This window comes from Apaloderma vittatum, unplaced genomic scaffold, assembly GCF_000703405.1.
Source record: "Apaloderma vittatum isolate BGI_N311 unplaced genomic scaffold, ASM70340v1 scaffold27450, whole genome shotgun sequence".
Taxonomy (NCBI): Eukaryota; Metazoa; Chordata; class Aves; order Trogoniformes; family Trogonidae; genus Apaloderma; species Apaloderma vittatum.
Window position 1 is genome coordinate 9,322 of NW_009696685.1, and position 23,153 is coordinate 32,474.

General features: G+C 48.5%; 1 protein-coding gene across 1 annotated transcript; it reads left to right on the top strand.

Moving 5' to 3' along the window:
- Positions 1 to 210: 210 nt before the first annotated feature.
- Positions 211 to 22,059, top strand: LOC104278884 (histone-lysine N-methyltransferase EHMT1-like; the record flags this gene model as incomplete). Its single annotated transcript, XM_009876001.1, has 4 exons — positions 211 to 306; positions 11,740 to 12,296; positions 14,890 to 14,931; positions 21,882 to 22,059. Coding segments are annotated over exons 1-4 (823 nt in total), but the record flags the coding sequence as incomplete, so codon positions are not given.
- Between the last annotated feature and the right edge of the window lie 1,094 nt (positions 22,060 to 23,153).

A 23,153-nucleotide genomic window follows, 5' to 3' on the forward strand; every position in this document is an offset into this window, starting at 1 on the left:
TTGGCTGGGGTGAGCCTTGCTGGTTTTTATCTTTGACCTGTGCCTTGCTGGCAGTTTCCTGGCAGCCTTCTTTTGCAGAATGAGGTTTGCCCGGGATGTAAACAGGAGGTGTCCACGATTGTCTCCTCTTGTAAATGCAACGTGTGTATGAACATTGAGCTAAACAATATTTCTTTTTTCCACCCATCCCTCCCTGTCCCTTCTTTCCCCATCCCTAGCGAACAGTGCTGAGTAAGGGAGAGACAAGGAAAGACGCCTGCATGAAGACTGAGCTGCTGAAAGATATCACCAACAACAAAGAGGAAGGTGAGCACCTGCCTCGGTTGAAGGCCAGACCCTGCTTGTGAGGTTGCCGCGGGATGGGAACAAAGCTTGGGGCTTGGAGATGTGTTCTGTCCCGTGAGGGTCTTGGATGTGCTCCCGGAAACCGCGCGGGCCCGTTCTCCTGTGTTTATTTCTGAGCAGGGCTCTTCCCCAGAAGATGCAGATTTGCTTTTCAGTCCATCCGTTGCCACCCACCTAACGAGCGGTGGCTAATTTTCACTTCTGCTTTGGAGTGACTGTGAAGTGCAGAGGTGTTACTTTGAACCTCTTCTGTGCAGCTGGTTCTAACTGAACTCTGATCCCTGCCGCACACTGAGCGAGCCCTTTTCCTCCCTCTAGTAAAGTGAACTTTCTGTTTTCCTGCGAGTTTCTCTGTTGCTCCAGAGCAGGCATCGATCGCTGCGGGACGGCCGGTGGGGTTAGACACTCCGCACCTCATGTTGTTGTGGGATGCTTTGTGGTTTCTGCATTGTTTCTGCTTTGCTTTTATTTTGCAGGATGCAGCGCACGTGTTAATTTGACAAAATCTTTCCTATGTGGTTGCCTGTGAGTTGCATGTGCCCAAATCTGAGGGCTTAGTAAATGTGTCGGTGGGATTAGGAAAAAAGAAGCCCCCCGCACTTTATCTCCCACTCTCCTTTCTTTCCATGGCTTTATTATTCCTTGACTAGTTACTTCTCATAGCTCTGCGGGGATTTGGTGTATTTTTGTTCTCCTTTCCATAACAGAGCATTAGAAAAAGCACTGAGCTGGCCCCATCAAAATACCTAGTCTTAGTTAGAAACAAAATTTTGGACACGGTTCAGATACGTGTGTGAGTACAGCCTTGCTTTTTCTTTCTCTTCTGTCCACTGTAGTGTTTTGTCAAGCTGCTCTAGTTAGAAAGTAGCGCTCAGACCGGGCAGATTGAATGCTGCGTCAGATGTGGCCACGGTGCTTGCGTGTTAACTGGGAGCATGTGAGTGCTGCTGCTGATACCGGTTACTGATGGACCTCTGGTCTGGGCAGACCGGAGACGAAGTCTGAGGTGTCAGGGGAGGTCACGATGCTCTGGGCAGAGACTCTCGCTTTGATCCCTTGCCTGACTTGGCTCAGGACTGTAAAACTAGCTCTTGGTTGATCTTAGGTAAGCGTCAGGAGTATGGAGGTAAAAATTCAGAAGGAAGGTGGGAAGAGAGAGATGTCTGCGCCTTGTATGCCTCAGCTGATTTTGACATAAAGCAAACTCCGTGTATCAAAAGGAACCTGAGAACCCTCCCTGTGCAGGAACAGTCGTGAGGTTTCATGAGGTGCTCGAATTCCAGCCACTTCTGCTTATTGTCCAGTTCTGTTACTGGAGAAGGAAAGGTCCTGAAATGTGAACTGGGTAGTCTGCATTCTTGTGGTAATGTTCAGGTTGAATCCTTCTCTTCCCGAGCGTGCTGTGTGCGTAAAAGACAATGGTTTTGCATGGTGGGTGTGTTATACTTATTGTTCTTCGCTGACCTTCGTTACCCAGCTGTGATCGTCATAGGAGCTCAGTTAGTTAATGCGTCTGAAGCCTGTTAATAACAGTGTTTAGTGTTGGCAGATAATTTACATTTTTTAGTGTTGCGTGAACATGAAATCATTACAGCAGACTTGCGAGATGGGGGGAATAGTTTGTTTCGGCCTTTTTTCCTGACCCAGGGATGGGTGGTAACATATGGAGCTGGGATGCATGGACTGGGAAAGCACCCTGAAGTCTGACATTTCTCTCATTACGTTTGCTTGAACACTTTCTTTTCGTGAGGAGGATGGGACCGGGACCCAGTATCGGTCTCCCCGTGGAGAGGGACTGGCGGTGTTGGTGGATGAAAAGCTGGCCATGAGCCAGCAGGGCAGTCGCACCCTGGGCTGCATCCAGAGCAGCGTGGCCAGCAGGGCGAGGGAGGACATTATGCCCCTGGGCTCCTCTCTGGTGAGAGCCCACCTGGAGCACCGTGTCCAGCTCTGGAGTCCTCAGCCCAGGAAACGAGTGGATCTGCTGGAGCGGGTGCAGAGGAGGCCAAGAAATGCTGAGGGGCTGGAGCAGCTCTCCTGTGAAGGCAGGCTGGGAGAGTTGGGGTTGTTCAGCCTGGAGGAGGCTCTGGGGAGACCTTACAGCAGCCTGACAGAGCTTAAAGGGGGCTACAGGAAAGATGGGGATTAATTTTTTAGCAGAGCCTGTTCCCCCAGGACAAGCTAGAAGAAGGCAGATTCAGATTAGACATAAGGAAGAAATTTGTTACGACGAGGGTGCTGAAACACTGTCACAGGTTGCTGGGAGAGGTGCTAGAAGCCCCATTCCTGGAAACACTGAAGGCCAGGTTGTCTCGGGCTCTGAGCAGCCTGGTCTAGTTGAAGACGTCCCTGTTTGTTGCAGGGGATTGGACTAGATGGCTTCTAAAGGTCCCTTCCAACCCAAACCATTCTGTGGTTCTGTGATGTGGGGGACTGGGACTCCGCGTGATCTTGCCGGTGCTTCTGGGTTCTAGTTTAGGTGGAGCTGCTGCAGCGCTCTGGTTGTGTGTTTGCTGGGCGCCATGGCCTGCAGCGTAAGACTAGATCCATTCTGGATTTTGTTCCCTTTTGAAAAATCCCCTCGGCAGGTCATCTGTCAATATTGAACCTGGGATCTAAAACTTTCAGAAGTTTGAACTTGCAGATCCAGAGACTGTCTAAAGGTGCTTTTTGGGCTAAAGACTTAGTGTCAGTTACTGTGTTCTCCCCTCTTTTTACTCCCCCTTGACTCAGAAGGGTACCAATGCCAAGGTCCGTGTCAGATCCCTTTCTGGCCTGTGCTAGCACTTACCATAGGCCCACTGCTGCCTCTCTGAGTGGCCTTTTATGAGTTAACACCTCAAAGTGTGAACTTAAGCTTTCTGTGTCCAAGGGGAGCCAGGAAATTCAGGCAGCTTGACTGAGATGTAGGGGTCTGCCCCCCAAGCAAGACACATGAACACCGCTGCAGTAGTGCCTGCGACTGCTGGCCGGCTCCACCACCGAGGAAGAGGATGGTGTTGGAGATCTCCGTGCAGCTCTCCTGTTGCAGGGAGGGTTCATGCTCTCGTGAGACAATAGCTGAGCTGCCCTGGTTTGTTACCTGCTGTTTTGAGGCAGTGCATCCCTTTCCTTGGTTGTCCTCGGCGTGCCGGCCTGGCCTTTGTGACAACTCAAGAGCTGCTGCCCCAGGGGATGAGTTGTCGGTGCTGGGGAGCTGGGTGGGTGTTCCTGGGGAGCAGGCTGGAGGTCAGGGCTCCTTGGTTGGGCAGTTGTGGTGGTTTGGTCTTTGTTCCTCAAGCGGAAGGTATTGCAGAAATGCGCTGTTGTTGCCAGCTGGGCTGTGCTCTTCTGGCTTCATCCTAGCACTGGTAAAGAATTGAACTATGAATGTAACATATGTCTGTAGGAGCAAGATCTTTGCATGTTCCCAGCACTTCCGTTTCCAGCCTGGGAATGAGTCCCAGCCTGTGTAAAGCTCCGTGTGTGTTTCTCAGTAAACTCAGTGTCCCCTTCCGTGTAAAATTGCGCAATAAAAAAAAACAAGAAAAAAAAAAGCTGTAGATGAGACCGTTTTGTTGTCCATGGGGAAATGCTCCAGTTTGGTGTTACATGTGGGTGTGTAGGTCCATCTTTCCCTTTGACAGGGAGGGGAAAGGGGCAGGGAGAGAGGAGAGATGAGCGGAAAGAAGTTGCGCTTGTGTTTTAATAGGCCACGTTGTCTTTAGTCTGACTCAGAGAGAAACTAATAAAAAAGTGGTTTCTTTGCAAGAATCGCAAGTGATTTCAGTTCTCTTCCTAATGGACGTAGCTCTGAACTCTGCTGCATCTCGCTTGACCTTTCAGCGCTCCTTTTCTGATTCCTCAGCCCTAGAGATGGAAAGTTCCACTAAAGCAGCAGCAGGAGGGAGAGTTGGTAACAAAGTTCTCCGTTAGCCTCATGGTTTTTGAGACTTCATCCAAGGCAGCTGCTCTGCAAGAGCCGTGAGATGTGCATGGTCACTTTGCTCTTGAATAAACTTAAAACCACTTTTAAAGAGTGTGAGGGTTTTAAATTTCTGGGGGGATTTCCTTTTATTCTCTAGTTTTTTGGGTTTGTTTCTTTTTCTCCCTCTCATTGCAGATAGGAAGCTGCCAAGAGTGGGGAAGTGCTGCTTCGCACGGCGCAGCTTTGCTCCCAGGTGCGGCCCCAGGTGCAGAGCTGGCTGCTTTAAAAAGAGAAAAAGAAAAAACTCCTTGCCTTGAGGTACTGGGGCACTGAAATCCCCCCTGAGCCTGACAGCCAGGAGAGCAGACAGAGCAAAACAGTGCTGAGGTGTTAGATGTTTCACCCAAGTGCCGAGCCCTGCTCCGAGGAGTCTGCGGCAGCTAAAGAAATGTTTTGTGAACCTGGCAGCCCCAGAGCAGGAGCATCTCTTGGTCACGGGTGTGTCTGGGGCCTCGTGGGCAATGCTGTGACACCGTGGACCCAATCCCATGGCAAAAGAACGAACTAATTTCATGCAGAGCGTTCAAATGCTTCGAGTCACCAGTGGCACTCACAGGCAGTCCCCGGCGAGGTGCTGGGTCCCATTTGCCCGACCTGGGTAATCTCAGTTTGCGCATTCGCAGTCATTGTTGTTCTTTTTTTTTATTTTTCATTTAGTTTTCTTTTCCTGTTTTGACTCTTGGCGTGTCTGATGGGAGATGGGAAGCGGTGACAGTGCTCCAGGGCGCTGGGAGGAGTGCCGTTTGCAGTTTGGAAATAGAGGCCGGGCTCTTGGGTGGGTATCACCCACCTGCATGATTTAAAAGGGGATGGGGGAAGAAACCATCAATAACTCACTGCAGAGAGAAAATTTGGCCTGAAACACTCAATTCTCTTAATTTTTTGGCTTCAGAATGCTCCACCTTCCGTCTTCAGTGGTGGAGGTGGTGCTTTCTTTTCCAATGGGTACGGGATCTCCATCTGCCAGTTCTCTCACTGGTCTGTTCGTTCTCAGGCCCCATCCCCTTGTCATCCTTTTTATGTCAGCTGGGCTCCTCTCTGCTTTACAGTTTTCTTTTTTTCTCACTTGGAGGAGGAAGCAGGGAGGGAACTGTTGTAACACAAGCTTTATAAGCAGGTGCGTTTCTTGCTCCTAAAAGTTTATCCAGCAGGCTAGTTGGCTACTGGGTAATGACTGATCTCTGTGATGTTTTGAAGATGATCGGCAGAGTGCTTAGGGTGAAAAAAACCTGTGAAATGTGTGTATACATAAGTTTAAATATGCAGTGCTTATTTGTACTGCCATTCAAAACCATGAGCTTTGCATTTTAGCACTGTCTTTGCTTAGTTCAGGGTTTGAGATTTCTCCTTTCCCCGTGGCTCAGCTGCGGCCGCGGGCGGCACACGGGATGGGTGGGAAGTAGCGTGCAAAACATGGGCAGCTGGGTGTCTCGCCAAGGTGTTCAGAAAAATGTGTGACAGTTCAGAATCAAATAGTAGTGTATTTGCCTGGAGGATATTTTTTGTTATTTTTTTTATTTTTTTATTTCCTGAGACATAGTGGCCTGGAGTATAAAGGCTCATCACGCTTGCACATTTTTCTTGTTTTATTTCACCGAACCCTGAAATCTGAATTTAAAAATATATATTTAAGCCTTTATTTTTTGTTCAGTAGGACAGAGTTTTGAGCCGATCGTCTGGCTGCCGCCAGCTCCTCATCCCCTTTGGTCTCTGCAGAGGCGATGGGGTTCCTTAGGGCTGTGACAGGGAGGGCTGGTGGGCACGTAGCGCGTCTCTTTGACAGGCTCTGCCCGTGGGGAGGGTTTGTCCGGCTGAACCGAGCTCCGAGGCCGGACCAGAGCCAGGGCTGGCCCTGCTGGAAGGGCTGGAAACCCAACGGACAACAGAGGAACTGGCATTGCGGGAGTCTGGGCCGGGAGAGCAGAGGTGGTTTCGTTTTGCCTAGTTTAGGGTGGGTTTGGGGGATTTTTTTGAAGTTAGCATTCTAATTCTGAGCTAGGCCAGCTCATTTCTGCTTACGCGTGGTAGGCATGTCCAGGCAGTGCTAAGTTTATCCCAAGCTTGATGTCTGAAGTCAGTGCTTTTTGAGCTGTCACCTTCTCTCCTTGGTTGCAGCAGTGGCTTAGGGGCACCCCGGAGCTGGAGATACCTTTCAGACACCTAAAATTAGATGAGATATCCTCATCCTGCCTGACTTAGCTTCTCTCAACCTTCTTGAATTCTGTTCTCTTCATGGGAATTTGAATAACTGTATTTAGTATTGAGAAGCAGGCTTAAGACTGAAGCTGCTGCAGAGAGGGTCTGCTTGATGCTGAGGAGAGGTGGGAGGGGTGGGAACTCTGCATTACTCTCAGTGAATTGATTATCCTTTGTCATGAGGAGTCGTGAGGATAATACATCTGCATAATTTTCTGTGTCTTAAATGCCTTGCGTTACTAAAATGTAGCCACCTCCTACAAGATACGCCTTTACTGAAGTTTGTTTCACGTTGGTCTCAACTTCAAGTACCTGGGAGAGAGGGCACCATAACAGAAAATAAATTTCTTGGGCAAGTTACCCCTCCTACGTGTTGGGGAATTTTAAATTAACACTGAATATTTGGCTTGGGATGGAGACAGCGTTGTGGTCAATGGGACAGGCTTTTCCTGCTGTGTATGTCGTTGGAAATGCATGCAGGAGCTCTGAAAAAACTAGGATGTTTCTAGTAAATGAGGTTATGCTTCTGTGTGGGCATAGGCTATGTCTTTCTGCCTTTTTTTTATTAATTAAAGAAGGAGTGGTTGTAGATTGAGGAACAGTGAGAGACTTAGGGAGAAAATACGGAGGAAAACGTAGTTTTGCTCTCTTTAGAACGAATAAGTACCGGCAAGTTGTAAAGATTCAGAGACATAGCAATTTCAGGTTTCTATTTGCTTGCACTTGCCACACGAGCAGAAAAGCTGTTGAACCACATTTTCAAGAAGAGAACTCATTGCAGCGAGGTGTATTTGAAATCAAGATTGCAGCGGGTTTGCAGTGAAACTTTTTTCCCTCTTGATAATGAAAAAGGTGAGATGAAAAGGTCATGTCAGGAACGAGTGTTTCTTTAGCTGTCTGGTGCTGCTGAAGAGCTTCTGCAGGCTGTCTCATTCAGCATTTCTCCGTGGCGAGGTTCCTGCTGTTGGTGTTCTTATCCCCATCTGTAGACTGCATTTCAGAAATGTGTCTGTTCAGCAGTGCCTGTAAATGTGCAGTGCTCTTAAGTGTGTACCCAAGAATCCGTGAGCGTGGTCCGACTTGCAGGCGTGTCCTGTTGTGCGAGGATGGAGCACCGAGCGAGAGGCAGAGCGTCGCAGCAAGCAGAGTGGGAGCCCAGCCTGGGAAAGCAACTCCTGTTTTCCTATCGCCAGAGCAGGTGTTTGGGTTGTGAAAACCAGACCAGCTCACTCAGGTTACATCACCTTACTGAACAACGTGAAGTAGTCCTTCGTGAGGGTCTCTTTAATTAGATGTTCAGGTAGGATCCGGGTATGACGAGCTCCTGCAGTCGGTGGGTTGGCTGTGATGCTTTGTACAGGAGCTCACTTTGTAGAAGACGATGCTATTCCGAAGGATTTCTGAATTCATTGTAGTGCTGTCAGAAAAGGGAGCAGGAGGATGGAGCTGACTTCCCCAAAGAAGCCCAGCCCAGCCGCTCAGGACAGTCTTGCCTGCGGCGTCTCAGACCGGAGAGCGACAGAGTTTCTCTTCTCATTCAGTCCTTGGTCTCTGCTGCCTCTTGCCAGCCCACGAGCTGTGGGATGCTGGTTGCCAGAACAGCTTTTGTGGTGTGGATACGTGTCCTTTAGGCACCGAATTGTGACACTCCACAATGTGTTTCGCTCTGTCCACTGAGCGGTGGCAGCACCGATGGTCGGGGCTGGAGCTGGAACCTGCAGGAGGGAACCTGGCTGAGGGAACTGGGTTTGTTTAGTCTAGAGAAGAGGAGACTGAGAGGAGACCTTATTGCCCTCTACAACTACCTAAAAGGAGGCTGTAGCGAGGCTGGTGCTGGTCTCTTCTCTCAGATTAGTAATGACAGGACAAGGGGAAATGGCCTCAAGTTGCGCCAGGGGAGGTTTAGATTAGATATCAGGAAGAAATTCTTCGCTGAGAGGGTAGTTAGGCACTGGCACAGGCTGCCCAGGGAGGTGGTGGAGTCGCCATTCCTGGAGGTGTTTAAAGAACGAATAGATGTGGCGCTTGAGGATATGGCGTAGTGGTTAGAGAAATATTGGGAAAAAGATTGGACTTGATGACCCTGAAGGTCCTTTCCAACCATAATGATTCTGTGATTCTGTGTGACCTGGCTTTGCCCTGCAAGGTCTGCGGTCATTTATGGCGGGACTGAGTGGTTACGTGAGCCTGTTAAAACCACAATCCTTGACGACTGCTGTCAGGTTCTATGGTTCTGTGCAACTTCAGGGATAACAAAATTTCCTCTCTTTGTTTTGTCAAGTCTGTAGTCCTACGAATTCGGAAGGCTGGTGCCTCTTTATAGGGATTTGATGGCACTTCCACAGTCATCAGATTTCATTTTCTACACTTAATAAGAGTGTGTGTGTGGGAAACAGTATGTGGGATTTTAATTTTAGCCTTATGGATTTTTCATGAAGTCTGTGACACTTTGTGCAGTAATGCAGTTATTCTTTCCCCTAGGACAGTGCTCTAATTTACCTTGTTTTGGTTGCCTTCATGGCAGGTAGAGCAATTCTTGCCCTCTGCTTACTTGGTTTATCTAATAGTCAGCCACTGAAGTTATGTAACTGCTCTGGTGGGAGTGCACAGTATTTAAATCAACAAATATTGAAGGCTTCATTCAGCTGGATGCCTAATGCTGAGCACTAGAAACCTCCATCTGTGGTTAGGGAGCTTGTCTTTTGTTTTCTTCTGGCACTGACTTTGCTGAAATAATTGTTTAAATGGCCACAGCATGATCTTCTAAAGATACCAAATGCAGAAAGAGAAACAGGGATCGAAAGAATAAGGGCATAGCTCTTGGCTCCCTCTGGCTAAGACTTTTCACATAGTTAAGTAACAGTGAAAAAACCAGCACTTTATCTTCTCCCAGAGTCGTTGCTATCGAAAACCAACTCTTGTGCGCCTTATCGGAGCTCTCAGTACACAGAAGGTGGTCTGGGTGGTGTGAGAGGGCAGCAGATGGAGGTGATAACTGGATCGTGGTCGGAGAGCTGCCCGGTTACTGCCTGCTGGAGGGGGGGGTTCAGCCCCTGCCCCCCTCCCTGTTCTCCCCTGGAGCTCTTTTTGGAGGCTCTGAGCCAGCAAAGTCCACGTAGGAGACGATCACAGGCTGGGTTGCCTGGGTTTAGGGGCAGTGGAGTGGTTAGTGCTGGAAAAATGGCCAGAGTTCAACCCCAGGGAAGAGTTACCACTTGTCATCAAGACTTGAAGACATTTTCTAGTAAGATGCTTCATTTCCAACATCTGTGACTTTCAGTTGCAAATAAGGAGCGGGACTAGAACTGTCCCCCTTGTCACTTAGGTAGGACTAGGCTGGAGCAAGTCTTCGAGACCCACCTGGACAGAACTCCGACGTACCTGGTGTGAATTCGTCGTTAACTGAGCTTCGAGCCAGAGGTTGGATTGAGGGGTGTAAGGGTATGGACCAGTTCTAAGAGAGCTTTCAGTTCGGTGCTGGTGATATTTGTCCTTAAATCTCAGATCAGCACCAAAAATCAGGAGGTTTGGGGGATGATAGGGTTGTTTCACGTACTAGAATTCATTGCTTTTAGAGTTCAGATCTGCAAGTGCTGTTTGTGCAGAAATCTGTATCAAAATCTTTCAGGTCCACGCAGTGGTAGGGAGCTGACCTGAATGAATGTATCCAAGAGCAGGGGAGAGAGATTTTTTTCCCAGGTGCAATTTGGTGCTTTTGGGGAAGGCCTGTTCCGGTGAGCTGTGTCCCGCTGCTTCTCCTCGCCACAGATGTTTGCCCTGAGCTGCCCGTGCTCGGGGGCGCGCAGCAAAGCCCTGCAGAGCTTGGCTTTGAACCGTCAGCCCCGCTATATCGGATTTAACATCCTGGGATCCAGAATCTTGGTGGTTCTTCGTGCTTTAGCCTCACATCAGGTTTTTGCCAGGTCAGCAGAGACATTGAGAATATTGTTTTCCTTGAGTTTTGGGATTTGAAAGCAGTGTGAGATGCTGATGCTGAGGATGCTGGTCTGGGTTGCAGAGTTGTCCTTCAGGTTTTACTCGAGGCCCTGCTGAGTAGTGTAGGTGAAAACTGCATTGCTTCAAGCTGGTTGTAAATCGGTTTTACCTGCTTTAACAGCACACTCGGACAAAGCTTTCACTGGTGCTTTTTATGATCCTTTTCATAACTGTCTGGCCTCTGGAAGGAAAACAATACAAGGAATCCCTGACAGCAGGTTGATTTAATCCTTTCACCGATCATGCCAGTGGATTGTTGCACTCCTGGTTGCCTGGAGAGCTGTTAGGTTGTCACGTCCAAAGCCTTTCTGCAAGTACATGGTGTTCATACCCGGGATTTTTTTCAGCTCAGGTCTGAAATATCTAATGGGATGAATTCATTGATGGGGGGAGCATGGAAATATTTGAGAGGGAGGAAAAAAGACTTTTTACATGGGCACTCCTGTTTTATCTGCATGCGAGCTTTTAGTCAGCCAAGAAATCTTGCTCCATGTAATTATTTTAGTCTAGAATCTTATTTTGCCTGCTTCACCCTTGCGTTTACTCTGGCTGTTGCCTCTGAAATGACGCTGCGAATCCTGCTCCTGTGCTGCTTTGTCCCAGTGCAAGAGCTGCTCTTCACTGGGCAGCATTGCCAGGAGAGCTGTGATTGCCAGGGACTTACTCCTTGCGATGTTTCAGGTAGCAGCAGAGCCCTGATGTAGACGTTTGCCCTCTGAGCCGTGTCTGTGCCACAAAAGCTCACCTGTACAGCCCTACCAGCAAGCTTCTCTTAGGCAGAGCCCTTCACGACTTTGGATTGACACGAGATCTGAGTGCGGGATTGGGCAGCGTTTTGTTTGATATGGGAGGTGTTGACATATGGTCCAGTAAATGCAGTTATTGGAAGAGCTAAAGATAATATTTACTTTGAAAAATCCATAGTTGGGAGTAAATGGCCACATCTGCAGGTGAGGCAAGTGAGGAGGAGTGCACTGCTTTCACCTGAGCCACCAACCCCCAAGTTGTCACCATCTGAGGATCCAGGCCAGTCGGTCAGGTGGGTGAGTGGGCAGCCTAACTGCAGGTGGATTTAGAGATTTAGATTTAGAGAGAGAGAGCCGGCAGTTTTCTGGAGGAGAGGCTTGCTCTTCGTTAGTCACTGTAAGTAGCTGTACCTGGTCTTTGGGGTTTTGATGCCACTTGTGACCCTTTTCTTTCTCCTCTCTTCCTCCTTACCCTCCCTCTTTCTCCAGGGTTTAATGCCATGGCTGCAGATGAAAGTGCTACAGAAAAGCAAGCGGGGGAACCAAAAATGGCAGTAGACGGTGAAACCAATGGTTCCTGTGAGCACAGCGAAGCTGGTAGCCACCCAACCCCAGCTAAAAACACTCAGGACAATACGAAAGCGAGCCAGCAGGACTCTAGTACTAAATTAAATAGGATAGCAGAAAATGGCATTTCTGAACGAGACGGTGAGACTGGGAAGCAAAACCATATGAAAGCTAATGACTTCACACAGACTTCGGTAACGGGGAGCAATGGATATATTCTTACCAAGCAGATGGCACAGGAGCAACCTCTAAGGACTACCAGCACCTTTGCTTCTCTCACCGGCCATGCTGCAAAAACCCTTCCAGGAGGAGCAAGCAAAGGGAGAACTGTGGGCTCCTTTTCTCAGATGCAAGCCACGATGCCAAGCAAGCTCGGGGAGGGCAGTAAGGACATGGATGCTAAAAAAGCCGCCGCTGCTAACACCGAAGTCAAGGTCCACAGAGCACGGAAGACAATGCCTAAACCCACCCCCAGCCTGGTAACGTATATGCCCAGCAGTCAGTGCTGCTGCGATTGCTCTCGGCTTTCTTTGAGTGCATGAGAGGGATCCCTCGCTGCACAGGAACACGTGTGATTCAGGGGTGTCCCACTGAGTGGATTAATTTTTTTATAAATACATATATTTTTTGAAATTATTTTTTGGGACCTCTTCCTACAGAGAGACGGAGGTGGTAAAATAGTCACGTGGCCACCGTCAGCTCTCTTCCCCAATGCGTTTCGAAATACATAATTGATCGCTTACCTTCTCCAGCTGATCTGTGCGAGACACTAAATGGCCTTTCTGGCTTGGCTGTGTAGCTCATCAGCCATCTGCTGAAATCCAGAGCTGCTTGTGAAACAAATTAGATTTCTTCTAAGTTCGACCCAAAGGAAATTAAGCATGGCGTGTTAACTTGAGGCTTCTCCTAAGCTTCGAAGCTGTCAAGAAGCTGGTATGTTAATGCTGTGTCATTATAGTAGTAAACCAGCTGATGTTTACTCTCTCTTTCTCTGTGTTGCCTGCAATAATGCAACTTGTTCAGACAGCTTCACTCCAGAATCCTCAGGGGTGGACTTGCCATCAGTTAACAGAGCTCTGCCTATTTTTTCAGGGGGCAAAAGGAAATGTGAAGTCATCTGATGCATTCGTGTTAAGGCGGGGTGAACAGAAATGGGTCTTTCTTTGTCATTGGCTACATTTGGTTCTCTTTTTGGTTATTTTGCCAAAGGTAGGGAGTAGATACCAAAACAGGCAGATCTCCACCACGAGCACTTGCTCTCCAGCCTTGTGGTGCTTTATATTTAACTGCGGGGAGCTAGATCCTCTCGTTTTGCTGTGTGTCTGATGGTGGAGAGAGACAGGCCTTTAGGTACGCTGCACCGAGGTACAGGAAAGGATCGTGAGTGCTGCGTGGCGATGCGAGTCACGCCCAAAAGAAATGGGAAGCAGCTTCCTAAAGGTTGGTGCTGCCGGCGTGTTACGGAGCAGCAAATGCAAACGCATCCTCCGATGTCACCTGCGAGTTGCAGCCCAGCAGTAGTATGATGTGAAGGTCTCAAAGCTGTGAATCGCTGCGGTCTAGAGCAGAGGAAGAGAGGAAAAAAAAACCCAAAACCCAAACCAAAAAGAAAGACGGGTGGCGCCTAGCCAGCCACAGATGGGGAAAGGTGCCCTTGGCTGCGGCACCACCTGTGCCTCCGGATGCAGGTGGGAGTCCAAAGAGCACATCAGGATTACAAACCTCGTGGGCGCCCGGCCTCAACAGTAGGGCAGAAACCACGCCTGCCATGATTTCCCAGCCATTCTCCCAAAAACCCACTAATTTCCCCTCTATCTTCCTCTGATTGTATTTAAATTCTCTCACTCTCGCACCCCTGCTGTGTTCTCTGACTGGGGGCAGCCCAGATGCGATACGTGCAGCCAGATGAAAGCCTCCAGTAAGGCTGTCTCTTACCCAGACAAGCCTTTGCAGCCGAAACTTCCTCGCAGTTTCCTCCAGCAGCCTGTTGTGCACTTAAATGAGGCCGGGCAAACCCCCAGACCTGTGTGGAGTTTGACAGGGAGAGATCCCTCGGGGCTGAGCAATTGAAAGAGGCGATTCCCTTCTACAAGACGGCTGCTAGGTTAGGAGGGAGTATTTTCCTCATTCATATTTTATGATACATCAAAAGAATATTTTTACGCAACCCCTTGGGCTTCAAGGTTTGTCTCTAGAAAGCTGCGTGCGGCGTTTGCGGATGCTCGCAGCGCTCCGCTACACGAGTTGCTGTGATGGTGCTGTTGATCGTTATTTGTTCACACAGCAACAGCTTCAGAAAACCAAAGCCTGCGGTTGTTGGGCCCCTCTAAAAAGCGCAGAGCCTGTCCTCGGCACCCCTGGCCCTTTCCCTTGGGTTTAAAATAGGGAGAGAAACAAAATTTGCAGGGAGGGTGGTAAGAAGAGGCTGGCCTCACGTTCTCTGCTCAAGCCTCTGCATCTGAGTGTGAACCCAAGATTTGATCTCATTTCTGCAAGACAATAAAACATCTGTTTAGTTCAGCCTCCCTGATAATTACTACCTCATTTTTCCCCATTGTCTGCTGAATGTACATGCTCTTCTCTTTTGAGTAGCAGACTCCTTGCTCATTGTCATTTTTCTGTCCCAATTATTTCTTTGTTGAGCTGCTTATAAGAGGCTCATCAGGACAGCTTTGCAGTAACTTTTCGTGCACCAGTGTCCACGTTCACACCTTTTCCCCTTCAGAAACACTGTGATAGCAGGTGCTGTATTCCTGGAAATAAATTGTGGAAGTCACCCAGAAGTTGGTGTTAACAGGACACAGCAGTTTTCTTTGCTAATATTTTTTAGACCATTGTTGTTTTCTAGGTAGGCTGCCTTGGAGGAGGGGACGAAGGTATTTTGTTGCCTTGAAAGTGCAAACATTTGTTCCCCCTGGCTCCTGCAGAAACCCACTGGGGCCAAAAACATTTTTCTGTAATCCAATAGCTGCCAGGGGACTTTGGTAGCCTTTTCCTGTGCACGTGGATTGGTCTTTGAAAGGAAGAAAACAGTTTTTTTCCACAGATTTAACCAGCTGTTTCTCTGTTTAGGAGTTGCTTCCTGAATTGGGATCGAAGCTGAATCTGAAACAGGTGACAATTTTAATTGATGTTGTCGCGTGTTAAGGTGCATGTTAAGGTCTTTTTGAACGAAGATCTTGGAAGAGTTGTTGACAGCATCATTTCTTCTCCCCTTCTGGGTAGTGCAGTAACACAAGCGTTGCATCTTTTGGAAGAATCTTTCCTTCCTAATCCATTTCCATCACTATTAAGAACCCAAATATTTCCAGGGTCAGGTAACAGATTGAAAGGCAAGTGTGTGTCTGTGTGTGTGTCCTGAGCTTGGAGAAGGCTGTTCCTGTCAGAAAACTCCAGTTTCTGAGCTTGACATGACTAAGATGTGTCTGGAAGGGATAAGAGATGATAGAGGTAGTGAAAGCATCCCAGAGCTGTCTCTTGAGACAGGAGGAGCAGACGGCTCCATTGAGAACCCCAAGTTATGTTTCTGTTCTCGGCGACTGTGAGGCTGTAGTTTGAGGACTTGTTTTTTCTGGTGGTATTTTTTTATGCTGCACGGAGGACTAGGTCTAGGGGACAGAACTGTCAGAGGAAATAGCGCAAAAATCTGTGAAATTAATATCTCACAGTGTGAGCCCAAAACGTAGGCTACCAGTTTAACTGGGGAAGGCAAAGCCTGGGCAGGAAGGAGGAGCTTGGAGCAGGAGACACTTTGCTTGTGTTGGCATTTCTACCAATATTCAACAAACTATACTTTTAAGTGGCATTGCCATTAAATAACTGAACCCCAGGACGGATAAGCTGCTTGCTTTTTGTGCGCTTGCAGGTGTTGCTGTTGCTGTAAAGTGTTATTTTCCGTGTCAGTGCCCAGCACGGTGTGCTGATGTGGGCTGCAGGCTGCTCTGCAGGAGCTCCTGGCCTGAGAATAGCTCGTGTTTGTCTCTCGGGGCCGGGCAGGTTGGTGGTTTGAAAGCAGCTGGGGTTGCTCAGCAGGCTCAGACCCTCTAACGTGCAGAAAACTCAAAAACAAAGCACAGGTCTTAACGGGGATGGTGATGGGGATATTGTCTCCTGGGGTTTGGGGGGGATAAAAAGAAGACAGGGCACAGTGAGGTAGAGCTCACCAAGTGCTACTCGCAGCTTGTCTGAACCTAGGGGTGCTCCCATCGAGGACCCTCTCCAGAGGGTACCCAGCTGTGCAAGGGCAGATGGAAAGTGTGAAGCCCACGCGTGCGAGCTTGGTCACAGTTAGATATCCCCTCTGGGCAATCTAGAGGAGTGACAAGGCCATAGACTGCCTTTGGACTTCTTGTATAGAGGAGTTACAGCAGAGGGAGGTAGAAAGTGATCGTACCTTGGGCAGTACGTTGAATTTCGTATTTAACTGGCTGTGCTCGCTCTGCCAACCACGGCCCGTAGAAATAACGGTCCCAGTCTCAGGTCCCCAGCAGGACCCATTGCTGTCGAAAGTGGTTGGAGCTACCCTGCTTTGTCGTGACTTGTGTGTGACACTTGCCTTGGAGCTGCTCGGTCTGGGAAGGGACAGCGACGAGGAGTGAGGTCTCTCCCTCTGATCCAGCCGAGCCCACACTTCTGGACGATGCTTGTTCTGAAACCCATTAAATGCAGGTTTTGTAGCTTGGTTTAGGAATATCTACAATTCAGCCCAGTCTGCCTGGCAGCCTAAACCAGGTTTTATGCAGGTAGGTGACCGCACACAAATCAGTGCAGTTGTAATCAAGTCACCCTGGAACCCCTTTTCCAATGGGCCCACATAAATCTGTAGATAAAGGGTGTTAATAGATGGACCAGCCTTGCAGCTTGGCTGATCTAGCTTAAGACCAAAGCCATGGAGGTTTCTTCTTGTTGCTCCAAGGGAAGGCTTAGGTGTAGTGGTCAGGATCCCTTGGCAGCTGTGCTGAGATTTGGTAGTGAAAAATCTTCATTCGTAGCAGTTGGAGGAAAGGGAGAGTAGCACCACTGCAGCTCCTACAGGCGCTGTCATCTGCTTGTGATAAATTTTTTATCTCAGACTGATACTTCTTGCTTAAACGTCGCTCACCAGTTGTTCGAAGCAGATACCCTTGGGAGCTGCTGCTTTGTGTCGTTCAAAGGCAGCGCCTCGGGTACAAATCTCGTTCCCCCTCTGCGCAATGGATGGAGAGAAGAGGGTTTCTCCATGACAGCCGCTGCGTTGCCTGGTGGCAGTGGTGGGTACTGGCTGGTTGGCTTTGGTTTCAAGCTCGTTCTGTGCCAGAGATGAAAGTCCTTAAGAGAGATCAGACAGCTCGTGTATCTAAGTTGGAGGTGGTTCCAGGTGTGGAGAGCAAACACAAGTCTTCCTGCGGTGCTCCTTAAGCTGCCCTGCTCCAAAGCAGCACCTGCAGGACCTTTCCCGGTGTCCTTGCAGGGATGGAGTTCTGGTCTGATTTCTCTTTGGTCGTTGCTGCCTTGCTTGCTTTGTTAATGGAAAGACCTCTTCATTGCTGGGCTGTGGGAGGAAGGCCGTGCGCGGTCTGTTTAATTAATAAGGTCAATTTGTTCTGTGTTTTTACTTTCAGATTAAAAAAAAAAGGAGGATATTCCATCATTTGCCATTTTAGTAGCTTCTCTCTGCTAGAGTGGGGGACATCTGTACCAATAATAGAAAAATGATCGATTCCATTAAAATGTAGAAGGCACTTGAGTGTAATTTTTGTGAACACATAAAATACTGTGTTCTTGCTTGTCTAAGCAATTTTTTTCTTACAGTGCTGTCAAACACAGTTGTGGTCCCTTTTTTGCTGTTTCCAAACACAAAAATCTCTGTAAATGTTGGCTTGGGCGGTGGAATAGCTGTCTTCAGCCTCTGGATGACTCTTGCTTGCCATGCCCAACATGGAAGAGTGTCTTTGCAGCCTTAGGTGTAGGATGAGCTGATACCACATGAGAAGCTGCCGGAAATGAAGACATCAGCCATTCAGTTTCTCTCTCATTAATTTTTGGTCCTTTCTGGGCCTCCAGTGGCCCGTGTGTGTGGTGGTTAGGGCACGTGAACACAGGGAGCTTGGACTGCATCCTGGAGTTGCCTTTGCATGGGGTTCTCTTCACTGTACTTCTCTAAAACTGTAGATGAAAACCATGCTTAGAGATGGAATATAATTGGAGAAAAAAAGGAGAGACTGTTTTGGACAAGGGTAGCGTACAGCCATGGAGTTTATCTAGGGTCAGGAATAGCTCTTCTCGCCTCTGATTTTGCTGTTTGCAGTGGAGCTCTTGTAGGTGTTAGATGAGAGCACCTCTGCTCTCTTGGATGTCTCTTGGTTTAAGTGAAGGACGATGGGCCCGTTAGCTCAGTCAGTTGAGCGTGGTGCTAACAACACCAAGGTCGCGGGTTCAATTCCTGTTCAATCTCCATGTGTTGCCTGATCGAGTTGAGAGGTGGCGTCCCTGGCGGCAGGGAGGCTGGATTAAAATGATTTCTAAGGTCCCTTCCAGCCTAGGCCATTCTGTGATTCTATGATTCATTCTATGATGATCTTCATCCAATTTCTGAGCGTAGGAGTCTGCTTATCTAAAAACACGGGCGACTCCCGAGCGTGCGTGCCCTCGTTAGCGTCCTTGGCGGGTCATCCATGCCCAAGAGCTCGCTGAAAGCCTTCGTGCATCGCTTTCCCGGCGGCGTCGCTTCTGGTGCAGGCTCCAGCATTGCCAGTCTGGCATTTTCCACCTTTAGCAGAGGATTCTGGATCTTCAGGAGACAGAGCAGGAACATATGAGGATTTGTCACCGAGAATTGGGTGAGCAGATGTTGAAGCCCCTGCTGGTTGCGGGCCCTTTTGTGCTTTGCCAGCCCAAGTGTCCTCTACTGGGAAAAGGTACGAGAGGCCGTAAGCTGAGTTTTGCTTGGATGAGGACTGAGCCACAAGCAGTTTTAGTACTGTCTGCTTGATGCTGTGCCTTGTGCTAGGGACAAGGAGGGCAGGAGGAACCCATCCATCATCAAACTGGGGAAGGGTGGCATGTGAGCTGCCGTTGGCTGTGCCAGGCACCGTATGGCTTGAGAAGTCCCTGATGGTGCTGGGGGCTTGCAGGTGGATCCATGAGCTTTGTGCTTGAACAGAGCTTCCCGGTGGAGTGACGTTTTAGATTAGCAAAGCCTCTTCTCTGGGATAATTTAAATTTGGAGGAGATAGAGCAGAACACAGAAGCTCAGTGTAGGAAACCAAGGTGGGCTGTACCTGCTGGCTCGGGTTAAGGGATTTGCAGAATCTGGGGACATTAGAAGTGAAAGGAGAGTAAGATTTCATCCGCTAAATGCTCTACTTGCTGCAAGAGTAAAATCTAGTAAGAACAGCAAAGATGTAGCTTTTATCTAGCTAAGAATGAAGAGAGATGGTGAGAAAACTTGAGTATAAGTGCTTTCAGCTCTTGCTGATGCTTTTCATTCCAATGCTTAGATTTAGTATTTCTTACCTATATATATACACACACACACGTGTATGGGGGATATATATGTTTTCCTGCTGGCCTGCTCAGCCTCCCGTGCCATCGGGCTTCCTGAGAGATCTGGTCACCTCTCGGTGGGAATTCTTGTTCTTTAACATTGCTTCATATGCCTCCGAGTAATATAATCCAGATCTCACAAAGCTTACTTTCATTTAAAAAACTGATGTTCTGGAATTGCCATGAAAAAGTCACATTTAACAATTGTTATGCAGCCCCACTGAAGATTTTTAATTTATTTCCATATTGTAATTACAGGGGAAGAGAAAAACCCCAAGCTAATAACATACTACTTTTTCATTTAAAATTTGATTATATTCTTCCAAACGTGGAAGAACGTTCTGGCATGGTTTGAATGTGAATTCTTGCTGTTTGGGAGTAACAGCACGTTGTATCAGAGACCATTTACCAGAGCCTGCACTTAAAGGACGAAAAATGCAACCCTTACGTCCACTTGCAGGCAGCTCTGTGTCAGATCCTCCTCTCCCAAGCAGATTTTTCTAATTTTAAGTTAAGAGTGGAGAGCAGTGGATGTTCCCGGGGACTTGGGACTTCTCAAACTAACCCTGTAGCCAAGAGTTACTGTTAACCTTCAGATCTATAAACTGGGGACTTTTGAGAGGTATAAATAGTATTGTTGAGACTATTATTGGCATAGTATGCCCAGCACTCCTGACGTGCATTGTTTAAGGGGTAGAACAACTGGGAGCAGTCTCAGGAGTGATCCAATGTCCAAAAAATGATCCCATGGGCACTTAATTTGCTCATCCTATTAAACTTATTGAAGATAAAGTTGTGAAGGTTTTTTGTTTGTTTTTCTTTTGTTTGTTTCAAAGTTGGTCATAGTCCATAAGTATGTTGGAGTGAGAGTTCCTGGTGATACAGGGCTTTTTAATTTAGTTGAAAAAGCATAATGCATTTAATTATTTGACAGTGAGAGCAATTAAGCATTGGAACAACATCTCAAAGGATGCGGTAGATTTGTCGCCTTTGAAATCGTTAATCCAAGACTAGATGCCTTTTAAGAAAAGACGTGGCATTTCCAGCCATAAGTCATGGGCTTGATGCAGAAATCATTGGCAATTTGATGGCCTTTTTATGCAAGTTGTTTCTGATTATCTTTACAGCTTTTCTCTCTGTGAGCGAGTCCTCACCCTCTGCCAGCAGTGTGCACGTGGCAGAGCAATAATGAGGAGAATCAGTCGCTTCCCCGTTTGTTCGCAAGGTCGCATTACTTGCAGGCGATGTCTAAGAGTGCCTGTCTGAACCTGGAATTTAAAAAGTGGCTTTATTGCTTGCTGCTTTTTATTCCTTCCTCTCTTTTGCCTGGATTCCTCTTTCTGTTTTGGCATTTCAGCTGTTGCATCAGGAACCCGTAAGAAGCGTTTTCCGGCAAGTGGAGCAGCACTAAAACGTTGCCGCCGCAGAGCTCGTAATCTGCTCGCTGTGCTCTTGGAGCATCTCTGCCAAACCTGCCTCCAGCTTGACAGCTGAGTGGACAGATGTAGGGAGAGGCATGGATACAGCTAGGTCATCTCTTAAATACATGAGAGGGAAAATCCCATTTAAAATATCAAATCTGAGTGGTGGTATTTACCCCGCTCTCTGTTGATACAGCGGTTGCTGCCAGAAGCGCAGCGCTGTGGGACGTGGAGCCGTAGGAACCCTGCTTTCGTGACCAACGCTGCTGGGGGAGACTTTGCGTTGAGTACAAACTCGAAGCGCAGCGGTTGCGAACTGCCTTGGGACCTGGGAGCGCAGCAGCAACTACAAAATGCTCTTGGTTTTCAGGAGGAGCTCGTAGCCTGCTCTGGGTGTGCTCTTGCGACAGCCAGGTCGGGAGTACCTGGTTCAAAACAAGCTCGGACAGGTCTTTGCCGTGGCAGAGGAACCTGTGATGCCAGGCTGATACCTTCTCCACCCGTGGTTTGTTGTGTGCTAGGCTAGAAGTGGGAGCCTTCGCTGAGACTTTTGATGGTGCTGAATGCTGTCTGCAAGGAAGGGTCCCTTCCCAGGGCTGCCTGCTCTTCTGAGACATCTCCATGAGATCCTGTTCTCCCACATGCTCGGAGCATGTTTTGTAGAATCATAGAATGTGTTGGGCTGGAAGGGACCTTTAAAGGTGATCTAGTCCGATCCCCCCTGCAGGGAGCAGGGACAGCTTTAACTCGATCAGGTTGCTCAGAGCCCCATCCAGCCTGACCTGGAATGTCTCCAGGAAATTTCAGGGAATAGGTGCATTTGGTGCATTTGTTTGTCTTCTCCAAACCAAACGCCCGCGTAACTAGTGTCTGGTCCTTTTCAGTATCCACAGTTGCTCTGGATGTGCAAGGCAGCCTTTCGCAGCCTTTGAGGAGTGAAGGAGTAGACAAAGTCACTTCATGTGCTGGAGGAGGGGCTGTGTGCTTTCCCTTTGAATGTGTCATCCTGTGGTCTAATGGAAGTGATTATGCTTGAGAGAAAGGAGTTAAATTTATGTTCTGATTTTTTATTTTTTTTTAAATGAAGAGGCTCAACTGAACTGCATTTTTGTTTTGCAGCATGCAAGTAAAGACCCCAAAGATGGGAGAGACAGCAGAGATCAAAAAGAATCCAAGGAGGAAGGCAACAAAAACATCCTGGAGTTTGGGAAGCCGTTGCCGTTGCCCTCTCTCCCGGGCCTTCACCAGTCACTACCTCAGAACCAGAGCTATGTGGCCACCACAAAGTCGCAGACAGGTAAAAAGGAAAGAATGAAGATCCCACCTACCTCCCAGTGTGCGTGGATGTGTGGTTAAGTGGGGGATGAGGCAGGTTAACGAGGACTGAAACCCCTGTTAGTACCTTTTTCCCTAGCGAGTCTCCTGCAGGGTTTCTTTCCCTGTTGCCACAGGTTTGAGCAATGTTGTTTGATCCAGCCGAGTCAATTCAAGCGGCTGTTGTGCTGCAAGCGTGATGCTCGTGTCCTCTGGACTCCCTCCTGGTCACCTCTGGGTGCTGTGACAGTCCTGCAGTCCTCTGGTGAAGAAGCAGCCCAAGGGAAGTCATAGAATCACAGAACTGTCAGGGTTGGAAGGGACCTTAAAGATCATCCAGTTCCAACCCCCTGCCATGGGCAGGGACATCCCCCACGAGATCAGCCCGTCCAGCCTGGCCTGAAAAACTCCCAGGGATGGGGCTGCCACCCCCTCTCTGGGCAACCTGGGCCAGGGTCTCCCCACCCTCATGGGGAAGAACTTCTTCCTCACGTCCCATCTGAACCGACCCATCTCTGGCTTCAATCCATTCCCTCTAGTCCTACCACTGCCCAACATCCTAAAAAGCCCCTCAGCAGCTTTCCTGTAGCCCCCTTGAGATACTGGAAGCCACAACAAGGTCTCCTCGGAGCCTTCTTTTCTGCAGACTGAACAGCCCCAACTCTCTCAGTCTGTCTTCACAGGAAAGTCCAACCGCTTTCTGCCCTGCAGGGAGCACTCCCTGCGCAGTCCTTCCTGCACCACTGTTTTTCATGGGGTGCAGGTCCCTCCCAGGAAGATGTGCTCCATCAGGCACCACCACACCAAGGGTGACTCTTCTGCTAAAGCTCGTTATTAGACAAGGCGCTTCCATCTCGTCTGGCTGTGCTCCATTCTGAAGATGTTTCTGTCAGTTCTGAGGGATTTTTTGTATCACCACAGTAACATGTTACCATAAACTGCATCCTTGTAAATAGATTTCATTGGGTTAACGGAGGTTTGAGGAGATGTCTTCACAGATTTTTGGTGAAATTTAGTCATAGTAGGAGATGACATATTCATCAACAATCTTAATGAGGGGATTGAGTGCACCCTCAG